At 40.2% G+C, this 13,867-nt stretch overlaps 1 protein-coding gene across 1 annotated transcript in view; it reads right to left on the reverse strand.

Annotated features, from left to right (window-relative positions):
- Window positions 1-13,099: 13,099 nt before the first annotated feature.
- CUNH14orf39 (chromosome unknown C14orf39 homolog) overlaps window positions 13,100-13,867 on the reverse strand; it is a 37,237-nt gene continuing 36,469 nt past the window's right edge. The window contains exon 19 of the mRNA XM_009648915.2: window positions 13,100-13,302. Within this exon, the coding sequence (XP_009647210.2) occupies window positions 13,100-13,302 (203 nt within the window). The remainder of the gene's footprint in view (window positions 13,303-13,867) is intronic.

The raw sequence follows: 13,867 nt of genomic DNA on the forward strand, positions 1-13,867 counted from the left end.
AGGAATATTTTGTTTTCCATCAACACTGAAAGGTTTACCAGATCTGGCCAGAGTCACAGAACTTAGCTTTCAGATTGTCATTTCAACTTTTGTACACTGTAAAGAAACCTAGGTTTTAAATACTTGAAATAGAAATGTTTCAATTGACCCCAGACATCCATAAACCTTTTTCCTCGTGGAAAACTACTCTTCTCCTCCAACACAGAGGAAAGGTAACATTTCACAGTGTCAAAACCTGTCATAAAACCTTCCCTCTCCTGCACAGCTTTAATCACAGACTTGGGTGGCAGCAGTGCAGTCCATGCCCTGGGTGCTCCCCCCCCATGCTACATCCCCAGAGCTTTTCACCTTAGAGTCAGTTTGAATAATCCTTGTAGACAGCACGCAGATATTAATCGTGGGTGGAAGTGGTGTTTTCAGATGAGACCCTGAAAAGAAATGTTTAGAGGTATTTACAAAATCCTCCCTGCCAGATGCTAGTCACAGGAATCAATTTTGCAAATTACAAGCTTGGCCTTTCTGATGGAGTGGGAGAAGCTGCCAGTGTATGAAAAGAGGGAACAGGAACAGAAAGAGGCAAAGTCAACGACACAGGCTGGACACACCAGCGGAAAAGCAGGGCAGTAGCATATGGGTCTGTTTTCACAGGGAATGCTGGGATGAGTCATGCTTATGTATTACTAAGATCATAATTCAGCTTTATCAGAATCATGGCTGCACTTTTAGAGACTAAAACCTTTGTGTAAGAGGCACTCAGCTCACTCCCAGGAAGAGATTAATGGTGCCCTGTTCAATCTGCATGCTGAACAGCCAAAAGATGCACCATCACAACCGCAGCTAAGTCAAATTAACTAGGGGTTAGCTTTTTTACCCCCACTCCTTCAGTCTAATTAAAGACATCTCTTCTTACAGACCTTGTAGCGCGTAAAAATAATAACGATGACAAAGCCATTATTAACATGTTAATTTTTACCCCTTGAGAACAGAGATACAGGAAGACTCGTGACTCGCCCAGTGACAGATCCCGCTCTCCAGAGGCTTGATGAAACAAATAAATTTGGAGCTTGGCCACTGATCTTAGTAAAATAGGACTGGCTCCAGAAATTGTGACACTGCATTTATAATCATTCCAATTAGAAATGTATTTAATGGCACTAATACGCAGGGATGTTATGGTTTTACACTCATTCAGCAGTTTACTTACACTCTGCACTAGTGCCACAGCTTCTTATGCCCACACGTGCTTTGGGAAGTACAAGGCTGACAACCAAGGTGCGTGCGGAACAGGGACCGTCCTGCTGTTTGTTCGCGTGCATGCGCCTGTGCTTGCACGCATTCAGGTTATGGGGATGTTGCTCTTGCTGATCACGAACACATGAACAGCCAGGTGTGCCAGCCACAGAGCATGAGAGTGGTACTTATACCACACTATAAGTATTGGCAAAAGGAAAAAAGCTGAAAAGCAATGTGTGCTTTGTCCTTGCTCTACCTCCCAAGGCTTTCCACTCAGTTAACACTTGGCATCTAACTAAACAAACTCCTCATATGAAACAAGTTTATCATATGATAAATGTTGCCACTTTCAGATAAGTCTGTCAATAAACTTATTTGTTGAAATCAGCCGGTACCTCTAGCTGTCACAAGGAGACGGAGAAGGAAGTGAGCTCTGAGTTGAGGGGATTGGCTCCATCCATCACAAAAATCCCACTCCAGTGATGCAGGCATCCTCCATCTGTGATGCTCTAAGTGTCCTTGCATTCCTGACAGTATATCCAAGAAGCTGGCCAGCCATGAATCCTGTTCTAGCAGCGCGCAAGCAGCTCAGATGCAGAAAATCAATTTTAGCAGAGCCTGTCAGGCTGGAGCAGCCCCTAGATTAAGCGCAGACCACTTCACAAATGAAGAACAACTGCTTTGGTACATTCAGGTCAACACCGCAGTACAACGAAGCATGCTATAAGCAAACACCAAGTGAAAAGATTCTTTATACCATGGTCAAACCAGGCTGGTGTGGCAGCAGCGGGTGCCAGGGCTGGCACTTTGTACAACTGGAGGGTTCGGTAAGTGGAAGCACACAGAGGTGCAGGCATTTCTGCATCAGGATTTCCAACTTTGCTACCGTCCATCTCAGCAATGGTTTTTCTAGCTGTGCCCTTACTCCAGCATCTCCTCAGATCACCGCCCCTCTAAGCTGATGTAATGGGCCACCAAGGCCCTAACTAGCAGCTATAAAAGCAGTAAGAAAGCAGAGGCCCCTGCCTAGCAGTAGTTGGAGACATCCTCAGAGTAGTGCCCAGCACTTGCTGGAGCCAAAGTGCAGCAGGGAGGAGACACTGAGGTGGTAAAGCATTTGGGTCAAAGAAAAGTGACTCAGCTGGAATTAAGAGGACCCATTTGGGGATCTATTTTCCCCATCCAGCATTCCTTCTTCACGCTTTGTGATCCTGTTCTTTTTCCGATATCCTGCTTCTTGCTTATTTTCTGTTTTCCTGCTTGCCCTCCCCTGCTTTAACCTCTGTTTAAATGTCCTCCCTTTCACTTCATGTGCAAACACCTGCCATCCCTCTCCAGAGCTTATGGCACACACAGTAACTGATACTCTCATTACCTTGAGAGCTCACCAGCAGGGAGACTGGACATGGCGTAAGTAAGTTTAGTGAATCACATCTACTTCCCCAAAATTTATTTTCTCTTACAGGCGATGTAAAAAAATTAAACTGGTGGCCTGAAACAGCAGCCCAAGCTTGTCTGTCTGCAGGTCCAGTCTGGCTCCAGTCCCACCGCTGCAGGAGAGCAGGTGATGGCAGCGTATGACCCCGTGTTTTTCACATTATCCTGTACACATCTGTGACGCTCTGTGTATAATGTAATAGAAACAGAATTGCCAGGGATTAAGGTTTTGTTTCGGCTCCTACTAATAAACACCAAAATCCCCCTTGACTTTGCCGAAATAAAATCAGGCCTTAAAGGACTCACCAGTCACATTTGTAAGAATCTTCCCAAACTCACGACACCTTTGATAGGAGACACAGTGCCATACAGAGACACCTTTTTGCCTCCCACAACCCCTGCCAGAAGCTATAATGCTGACTGTAGTAACGACAATAAAAGTAACCCCAAGGGAGATGGTATTTATTATAGGAAAAATAAGGCCAGCTTCTCAGGCCACTTCCCCAGCACATAGCCGCTGGCTGCAGTACCTTTACACCGGCTGGCACTGGCCTGCACGTGGGCTATGGCGGCACTGCCGTGGTATAACGAGACACACTAAGTGCTGGGCTACCTATACCTGTGCCACACATCTCCCCTGCTCTGCTTGAACCCAGGCCTGAAAGCTCTGGAGCAGGTGGACATTGATTAACCTTACCTATAGCCTTACTACAATCGTGGTCAGGAGGAATACACATGCTTACCTCTGGCACTAATCGTCAGTCTGCCTTTTTTCCCCGCCCCGTGGCTTTTTCCTTCTTGCTATTTGCCTCTCTTTCCCCTCATCACATTTGCTCTTTCATCATCTTTCTAGACTGACATGCACTTGAAAAGACATTCAACACTTTGAAAGCTGCTGTTTTTCAGATTTTATAAATTTCTCCCAGCTTAAGCTCTTGATGACAACTCTGCTCAGAGCACGGCTTGTCAGTAACACTGATCTGGTAGAACTGGGTTGAATGTGGTACATGATGCTTTCCTGGGACATCCTAATAAAACTGGCCAACAAGAGGAATTCTGTTTTATTTCTAACTACCATATTTTCCAAACACCTAGTATTTGTTTTAAGGCTTTTTTCCCCACTCGTTTCGTAGCATTTGCAGAGGGGACTTTTATTCAGGGTGCTGGGCCATCTTGTCTAGGCTGGGCTCTTGCCCAGAAAGGGTGGACCAGATGACCCTCGAGGTCCCTTCCAACCTGATATTCTATGATTCTGTATTATTTTGGTTGATATTCTCTTTTTAACAAGTCCTACAGGCTCGATGGAGCAGACCGAGTAGCACTGAGAGGTACTAAGCAACCGTAGCTCCCATTGGCTTCACCGGAAACCAAACGCACTCAGCACTCGTGGGAAGCACTCGCGTTTCATGATCCAGCCCATCATTGTCTGTCCAGTCTTTTTAAATTGTAAAATGTTTAAGGCTTGGACCCTCTCTCATTGTGCATAACACAATGCAGCCCTAAATGAAACTGTACCCTGTGCACACTTCTGTAACATAAATGATAATTACTGCCCCTGTCTCCCAGCTATAACTACAAAGTAATTCAGACACATGCTTGCTCTCGGGGATGAAGGGAGAATGGGAAGGATTGCTCCCAAATCAGTCTTTCAAGTTGTAACAGCAGCAATGTTTTCCCAACTAGGAATATTTATACAAAGTTTATCCAGTTCTCACATACAGTGAATAAGAAAGTCAACCTATTTTTTTTTTAATTTAGGAGTAGCTGATTGCACAAAACTAAGTTTTAACTAGTTTATTTATTACACAGTTTCTGAAATCTCAGCCATATTTATCAGACCGATTTAGCAGGGATTATTACTGTCTTTTGCCAATACCATAGTCACACTGGTTATACTTTATAACTCCACAAACAGCTGCATTATGCTATAATTGCAATGTAGACATGTCTTCATACTTAATTATCATTTAGCCATATGAATAACGAGTTAATTGTTACTGCAATATTTAAGCTTTGCTGATCTTTCTGGTTTGTTGGGTTTTTTTTAATATCCTGGTGCATCAGTTAAACTGTATTCATATTACAATCCTCAATGACAGAACTTCCTAATTATAAGGACCAGTGCTTCAGCTAGGGAAAAGTAACATATAGTTAAGTGTTACCTGTGTAGATCATTAAGCCATAACTACAATAGTGTTAGAGCCACTGTACTGTAACACATGACAAACCCAGCTCACAGAAGCACACATTTGCTCTAATAACAACTTTCACTCAGGAACTTGCAAAGATCTGAATATTTCCAAAACACTACAAGTTTTCAAGGGACATGCTCAGCATAGCTTTTTTATCTTCCCTGCTTTATTACAGAAAAAAATAATCTTATTCTCTGAAGTTGTTCTGCACAACTTAACAAGTACCAAGAATTTTACCAAGTCCGAGTAAGTACACAACAAACAACTCCATGGAATTAACCTTAAAAAAAAAGCAGAGAGATGCATTTGCTGCTCCTAACTTCATTCTGTAATTTACAAAGACAATATATAAGCACTGACCATCAACTGTCAGTCCTGATATGATGGTAATAACAGATAACTTAACTATTTCTGAAGCTCTGGAAGAAATCGCTAACCCAGCAGCACTCCCTTGTCAAAAACATCACCATAACTGACAATGTAAGCCACGAAAGACAGAAAACAGAAATTCGAATCATTATTTTACTTTATGCCAATACTTGCAAATGATAAAAGCACTCTGCCCAGCCTTTGACAATCTACGTTATCCCAGTAGTGTCAGCTCAGATAAATCTCAAAGGGAGCTGAAATACATACGGTATCCACTGAAGTATCTTTTTTTTTTTTTTTTTTTTTTGTGATGTAAAATGTTCTGTGTTAAAATATTGACACTGCAACATGAGCTAGCTGCGATAAACATGCAAAGCAGCGTATGCTGCTGCCAGCCTTACGCTGCTGTGAACATGTAGTTTAGATACTGGGGAAGACGTGTCTCAACCCTCTGCTTTTGCTGCATATCACAGAGATGCCCAAGGTAACACTAAAGCAATTTTGGCAACACAGGAATTCTTCTGGTTTAGATCATCTGTGCCTTCCTCCTTCTCCAAAATCAGCACAGGGACATGAGCAGAGGGTATGGGTGGATCTTCCGAACCCCAGCAAACCCTGGTTATCATAGTGACGCAGGCAGCACACAGACCTACAAATGCCTTACATACAGAGGGAGTTAGTCTGTATCCCATCATTCTCATGCAATATTTCTGATTCTTCAGAAAATAAATGCTTATGGTCCCTTGCTGCTAGCACAAATATCTCTTGCCTACCATTAGTATTTTTAATTCTTTGATGTGAATCTGTAGCTGTTGGCAATATTGCTGTTGACAGCCACAGAGATGAATGTCCTTTAACATGCCCATTAGAAGGTCCAGCAGTTCAGGCAGTAGCAACAGTTTCAGAAGATCCGAGCTAATATTCTTGCTTGTGCTCCCTGCTTGTAGACCTGTGGGAAGTCTACAACAATCTGATGTCTCTCAACAACCTAAACAACCTGACTCCAAGCTCAGTTCCTCATCACGTTACTGGGGATTGCAAGGTGCTCAATGACTGTGATAGCATGGCAATATGATCACCTAAGGGAGATCTATAGTTCCAATGCAACACAACACAAGTAAACCACGTGTCCTATTATAAGCACCAAGACTATCTCAGGACTATATAAAAGAGTGATCTGTACAATTAATGTCTTCTGTCCATCAAATTATTGGCTTTTTTAACAATTCTTAAGAAAAAAGTGTCACTACAATTGGTAATTTTGATACAACTCTGTCTACAAGCAATAATAACACTACATTCTTACTATATGCAGCACCATGCACTCAGCAGTTTATAATTTTTAGTCACTACTATCCTATATTAATTTGTAACTGGAAAATGAGAATTACAAGCTTATGCAGCAGCAACATCAACCCCTCCAAACCCCACAGTGTGGGGCCACTCTCATAGCTCTCAGGTCTGTGAAGTTAACTTGGGCAGGTCTTTCTGCTTCAGGCTATCACACTGGGTTTGTGATCACAATGCTTCTCCTGTGCTATAAAAAAAAAAAAAACCTGCCTATTTTTTTTGAAACCTGGTAAGAGTAGAATCCAAGGTAAAGTGCAAGTTTAGACAAAATCATGGCCTACTCCAGGGAACAAGCTTCTTTTAAGTGCTCTGGAAGGATGACCAACCTGGGTTTAAAAGCACTTCTGAAGTTCAGTATTGGTTTTCCACATAATCTGTGATTTCCTTTTTTTTTTTTTTTTTAAAAATCATCAGAACTCTACTGCTCTTTGGTCTCTGATGATGAGTCACAAGCATTAGTTCACGATGGGGGGGGGAAATCTAAGAAGCCATGTTCTGCATCACTTCTTACAACAAAACAACAGCAGTGGCAAGCAACGGGTCTGCAATGAGCAGAGGAGGTCAGGGCCTTAGTTTAACATCTCAACTCTAAGATCGCACTGGCACTAAGTGGCATATTCCTGAGAACTTCTTCCAACTGTGAGGGAGAAAAAGAAATAGGCAGCTGCACATGATAACTCCTTCAATATATGCAGCAGTGAGAAACATGACTGGTCAAGCGTTTGAGGCAAGATTCCCAAGGCAAAAAAAATCACCTTGAAGCATGTGTTGTATCCGATGACATTTGTCAAACCATGTGGCATGATTTGAAATTGCGGTGCACACCAGTCCTGCTTGGATAGCAGCTAGAGTGCTTCAAAGGCTTGGCACCCCCTGAAATGTAATAGAAACATTGCTTACAAAGGATTTTGTGGATAATTGTTAAGCAACATTTTTAACCACTTCTGATACCCATAGGTTCTGGACACGAGTCCTTTGCAGCTGTGGCAGTGAGCCTCACTGATCATGGCATCATGCACTTTGTGGAAATAGTAAAACTGGCCAAACACGTGCCTCAAGAAAAAGAAAAAAAAAGCAGCAAGAGACCACGCTTAGCTCAAGGGAGTCCTGCTCCAGCAGAAGGGAGCAGATAACAACTGTAAGCTCCAAACCAAGTTTCAGTATGGACTGTCAACTACCCAGCTTCATGGACCATCAGCTACCAAGCTTCCCACCAGTCATAACAGCCGGTTCCCCACTAGCGAGAACTTTTTTTGACTTAGCCCTGTACTTCTTTCCCTGATTTTCCCCAACCCAAGTCTCAAAGGATTATGGAGTAAGTCCTGTGCTGCATGAAATAATTTTGTGGCTGCTTTGTGGATTTTGGTACGATACAGAAAATTAAGTTCTTAAAACTTTTGACATTATTTTTCCTGGGGAATCATAACAGTCAAAGTATTTGCCTTTTGTGTACGTTTAAACATTCTATTAACATGGAAATGTCCATCTTTCGATATTTTCTTTTATACCCTTTTGGCAGCATTTTTTGATTTGAATGAAACCAAATACAAGCTACCTATTAGTGATGAATTCAAGTGATTATTGAAAAGAAGAAAATCTGGGATGTAGCCAGGTGGGGGAAAAAAATTCACCTTTCCAAAGGTAATGCATTGCAAGTGCTAAAAAGAGCATCATCTTCACATCAAATCAAGCAAGGTACAGGATTCAGGAAACAACGTGCCAAGAGGCAATTTTTCAGCAAGATGTTAGCATCAGAACACAAAGTGATGTGTCTGGAAGCAGAACTGCTGAGCTGCAAACAACCTGGGTGTGAGTCAGAGAATATTAGGACAGTGCCTGTCCACCAGGAATATAGACTTGATCACATGTGACTTGTGTCAACTCTGGAGACATCAAGAGCAGAACATAAAAGCAAGGCAACAGAGTTATTTCTAAATGAGCCATTCAGCCTCTAAGGCAATGAAATCTGGCAACAGTTCCAAGACAGAAAGTCAACATTCCAGGTTTGTGTTCCATAGTTATATCCTTCATTCATTTTTTCAGGAAAAATGTCACTGAAACATCATGTTTCAAATCATTAAAAGACATAATCATCTCCTTTTAAACTAGCCCATAACTTTGAAACCAGAATCCAATTGCCTGTTCAGGCTCATTAGTGTCTTTGGATCCTAATGACCCACTCAGTTGTAGTAAATGAAAAACTAATCCTTGTTTTATGCCATGGGCCGAAAAGGATTAGCCAACTCTTGCTACCCACGCAATCAGCCTTGCACTGGGGAGATTACTACCATCTAATACTGTAAGTCTACACATTCCAATCTGTTACAATAAGTAGCACTTAAAGCTTATTTCCTTGAAATGCTTAAGCGTATTAATGCTATAGTGTAAGATTGTTTTCTTACAATGCAATGATTCTTCTACCCCTGCCCCCAAGTTTGCATTTACCCACATATACGAGGTGATGCCCCTTCACTTCCAGTATTAAGTTTAAACTACCTTCAATGAAATAGAATTTTTTTTCTCTGTATAGGGGCCAAACTGGGCAGGCAACCATGTACAGAATTTCAATGGGGTTCAGTGCAGAAATTTTCTTGAATTGTGTGGAAAGACTGCAACTCAAGACCACAAACAGCTGCAGCTGAAACCAGGGGTTTAATTAATTGTTTGATGTTTAAAGATCCAGGTGATACTTTTTGCACCCTACTATTAATCTTGACAGGTAGCTAGAAGTAGAGCCGCTACTTACATTGGATATTCTCTAATCTACACCACAGGCTGTAACTCAGTTTTGTACCACTTGTATCACTGCAATATTTCCAACCCAGAATTCTGGTTGCCCTTGCTATATTACACATAAAATAAGTGACAAATTATATGAGATGAGTTTACAGTGTGATGCTATGTACATATTCTTCTTTCCTCAAAGTATTCACACAAAGTTATAATTGAAAATTTAATGTGGTAAAGAACTAATTTTAACACTATCACATGCCCATTCATACTTGAATGTTAAACAGTTTTTCTGACATAAAATTAAGGAACGCTTGTGTTTTTATCACCTTAAACATTACATATAGCAGCACAAAATTTGTCCTAGAGAATGTTACGCTGTGCATATATGCTTTATATTGATAGACTTAGACTGAAGTTACAGAACATGAATAAATTTCTCTTAACTGGAAACCTGATTTTTGAGCAGGAACAGTTTGATGAATGTCTAATTTTCTGTCAAAGGTGGTGCATGAAGCCATAAAACACCATTACATTAAGTGCTATATCCCACAACAGCTGGAAGTCATTCTACTACTCTTTACCTCCTAGTTTCTAAATTAATTTTTTAGCATCAAACCTGTCCAGCTGTTCCTTATTTGTTAGCCAGATATCCTGGGCTGTTTATAAGCATGCTTTACATTCATGCATCAGGAAAATTAACAGTAAAATAGTAGATGGGGCTCCAGCCAAAGCATTATGTCACCTTACAAATTATGATGAAATATTTTTATTGGAAGACCACTTTGCTCAACAAGGCAAATGTGGAGAAGTGCTCCTTGGGATATTTCTGATCAGAAAAAATGACATTTCCATATAGGTATTATTTCTCTATGAGAAAGAAAACAGAGACATCAGTGTCTTCCTCCTGGCAGCAGCAGATAAGAGCATAACTTTTATTCCTCACTGTTCAAAAATTGTACTCAACAAATTCAAAATTTGATTTATTCAAATGTCAAGATATTTCCTACCATTTTGGTAACACGATGTGTTTAACCAGCACTGGCCTAATGCTGGGTGGGTACACTACCAGAAAATTCTACAAGGAATTTTCAAGTTAGAGAGTGTTCTGTCAAAAAGATAATTAAAAACTTAAACAGAACGGTAAAGATATCAGGGCCCTAAACAAACATTTGCCTTCTGGTTAGGATGCTCATATAGGATTCAAAGTCAAATCCCTGCTCTGGTTATTTAAGAGAGGTTTTTTATTGTTATTGCCTTTGGGTTCAGTTGTGAACGCGAATTCTATTTTACTAGGTGCAATACAAGGACAGAACCAAAAGCACCCCCCACCTCCAAGGGTTCACAGCAGAAGTACACAGTATAGCCATATTACCACTTTGCAGATAGCTGCACTGCTTTTAAGAGATTACAGCTCCCAGCTGCCATTGCTATCCCACTGCTGGAGGTTACTGGTCTCTAATTAAGTTGTATTCATGTGTAATACCTGTTCCTCATCTACTGGAGTCCAGAAGCAGCTAAGGTAGCTTTCCACACTTTCAACAGTGATGCAAATTCAACTTACTGACTCTGCACTGAGGAATCAGAAACTAGTGCACAGTCCATTTACTGTATCTGCACCCTGGGGGCAATAACTGCAAATAACAAGTGGTAATGAGCAAATAGCACTTCGCGCTCAAGCAGCCCCCGCAACATTGACAGGAGGATCTCCAGCTACACTTTCAGACCAGAGATGGATGTAGTCAGGTGGGTAGGCAAAGGGCAAAACAAAATTATGTTGGTCAATGTGACACGTGCTAGTCTCAGCAATCCAGCAGAGTGACTGCTATTGATTTTACAGGCATAATAATATGGGATCATTTTCAGGCAGAATTTGACAGATACTAATGAAAAAAATATCAGCACATGTTTATAAGCAGTTCATGCTCTTAGATCTCAGCAAAGTGTCCCAAATACTGAGTGGCTGCCTTTTCTGAAGTAACTTTCTCTAATGTTATTAATCATCCTATCCAATTTGTGTAAGCAAACATCCAGCAAGACATAGAGCTATGGTTTCTCCCACTTCAGCCAGCAGCCTTGACTACTAGACTGTAATGTCAGAGACATGAATGACAGGATTCAAAAGAAGACAGGAAAGCAAGCTTCAGTTATGGAATAACCAAGCATACAAAATTGTACTTCCCAGCTTTCTAAATGATCTCAGCATACCCTAAAACGCTACCCCACAAATAACATAGATGGGCTCTCAAACTTGCCGCTAGCTTACCTTTTTTCCAATTGCAAGGTATGCAGTAGATTAGAAAAGCTGTTTAAAATATTTTAAACATGGAAACCTACATTTGGAGAGCATAAAGTCTACCAAATCCCTGTGTCTCACTTTTTATTAGCTGAATCTCAGCAGCACTTAACTAAAACTTCCTGAATCCCTCTCCAGTAAAAAAAAAAAAAAAAAAAAAAAAATATCCAACTGGCAAAAATCTCTAGGCACAAGTACTTAAGGAGAAGTTAGGCTGCACAAAAAAGTCCTAAGGCATTTAAGAATTTGGCAGGAAAGAAGTAATGGCATAGATAACAGAGCTTTTGGTCATTTAGGGCCTTGCAAGTCAGCAGAGGGAAGGGAACTCTACTCCCCTTTGGACTTTGCTGACATTTTATTGGCAGGCTGCGCAGACTGTACTGGTAGGATGCTTTTTGTCAAACTATCCCACTCAGTCCACGTTTGTGCATTTGCAACGTCTTCTGTGAAGTCTGCTGAATAACGTGGTCTCCTCTATTTGCTTTGCTTCCATTTCAGCACTTTGCCTGCAGGCTGTCAGGCACGGTGTTTACTTCATAGTAAGTGACTGAGAAACCCAGTTTCCCTTATAAATTCATAAGGAATTTCAAAAATTAGTAACCTATGTTTAACATGTAACAGCAAAAAAACTCAAAAGTGATCTGGTATTTCCTTCCAAGGCCATGAGTATGAAACTGCTGGTTCTAGAGAAGATTGGTCTGAGGGATGCACAGGGCTACCATGGCTCAGAACAGCCAGCATTCCTTGCTGATTAACCTTGATATTGTCTCCACAGCCAGCCATTCCATGGGGAAAGACATTTGTGGAGAACTTGCACTGACCACAGTTAGACTTTGGGAACTGTCTGCTTTTGTATCTTCTTTCGAAAGATACTAGGTAAAGAGGAAGGAACTTGCTTTCAGTGTTTCAAGTTAGAAAGAAGTTGAAATGTTAGGTATTATAATTGCAATGTTATTTTACATCAGATATTAAGAAACAACTACAAAACTTTACATAAAATTAACAAAAATGTTTATTTCAAAAATTTTATAAGTATTCTGTATGTAACAGCTAATTTAAGAACATTGTTGTTAACTCAAATTGAGCCTTTATTGCTACAATAAAGTTACTCTTACTAACACTTTCTGTTCAAGTTAGTTTATATCAGAGGCTGAAAGTACTCATCTAGAATTTTAGATGCTCTCACAGATACTGAATTAATTTGACACTACTGTAAAATGATATTTCTGCTGCTTGTAAGTGCCAATTTACCAAGAGCATATCATAACATTTTATGAAAACAACATATTTAGAAAGTAAATAAGAAAAATAAAAGCTGCATCTCAAAGCATGTGCGCTTGATAAACATATACATGCTCTTGCAGCAATTGCAATGATGTATTCTTACACAAAATGAAAGGAGAAGATTAAATGCTTTGTACTTTAACTTAAGAAACTGAAAACATTTGTCAAGGCTAAGTAGGAAGAGAATTTAAAAAGAAGTCAAAGGTATTCAAAAGAATGTAAATGGCTTTGTATTTTGTAAGGAAGAATGAAAACCTTTCACAGAAGGAGACTGTGATGATCTCTGATCCTGTCCAAATGCAAATGGAAAACTAAAGTCATCTTTTCCATCTCCAAATGCATGAGAAGTAGATTCCGAGGGGAAGGGAAAAGCAAATGAATCCTCACTTTCCGATTTCCCAAACAAGCTTCCTATATGGAATACAAGTTATATTTATTATATTAGATTAAATCTTACAGAAAGAATACTGCATTCAGCATAATGTTTATTTAATAATATTGTACTCCCAACATCCCACTGAATATCAGCCTCCACTTGTGTGTTTATTTCTGCACTAAAAATGGTACTTGAAGAAGGGCATTAATAGAATCTACACAGAATGAAGTGTGAAATACTTGAATGATTTAGAACAACAAAACACTTCTGTATGATATACTGGGTGAAATATTTTGAATACTAAGCAACAGAGGTCTTCGTAAACTGATATTTTTGCACATTCTTTCTTGTCTAAAGAACAACGCAATCAACCACTGAAATACGTAGAGAAACAAAGCTACCGACAGAAAAACACCCAAGTTTTATATTTAGTAACACAAAATTCATACACTTTTCTCTACAACAGTTACATATGCATATAACTTTACATTCATCCACTTCAAAAAAGTAGTTTTGCACTTGCAGCACCTCAAAAAAAAAAAAGTAGATTACAATTCCCTTCAGAAAATTGTTTGATCCAGAGTAAGTTTTGATCCTATT

The sequence above is a fragment of the Egretta garzetta genome, unplaced genomic scaffold (genome assembly GCF_000687185.1).
Source record: "Egretta garzetta isolate BGI_Z169 unplaced genomic scaffold, ASM68718v1 scaffold311, whole genome shotgun sequence".
Lineage (NCBI taxonomy): Eukaryota > Metazoa > Chordata > Aves > Pelecaniformes > Ardeidae > Egretta > Egretta garzetta.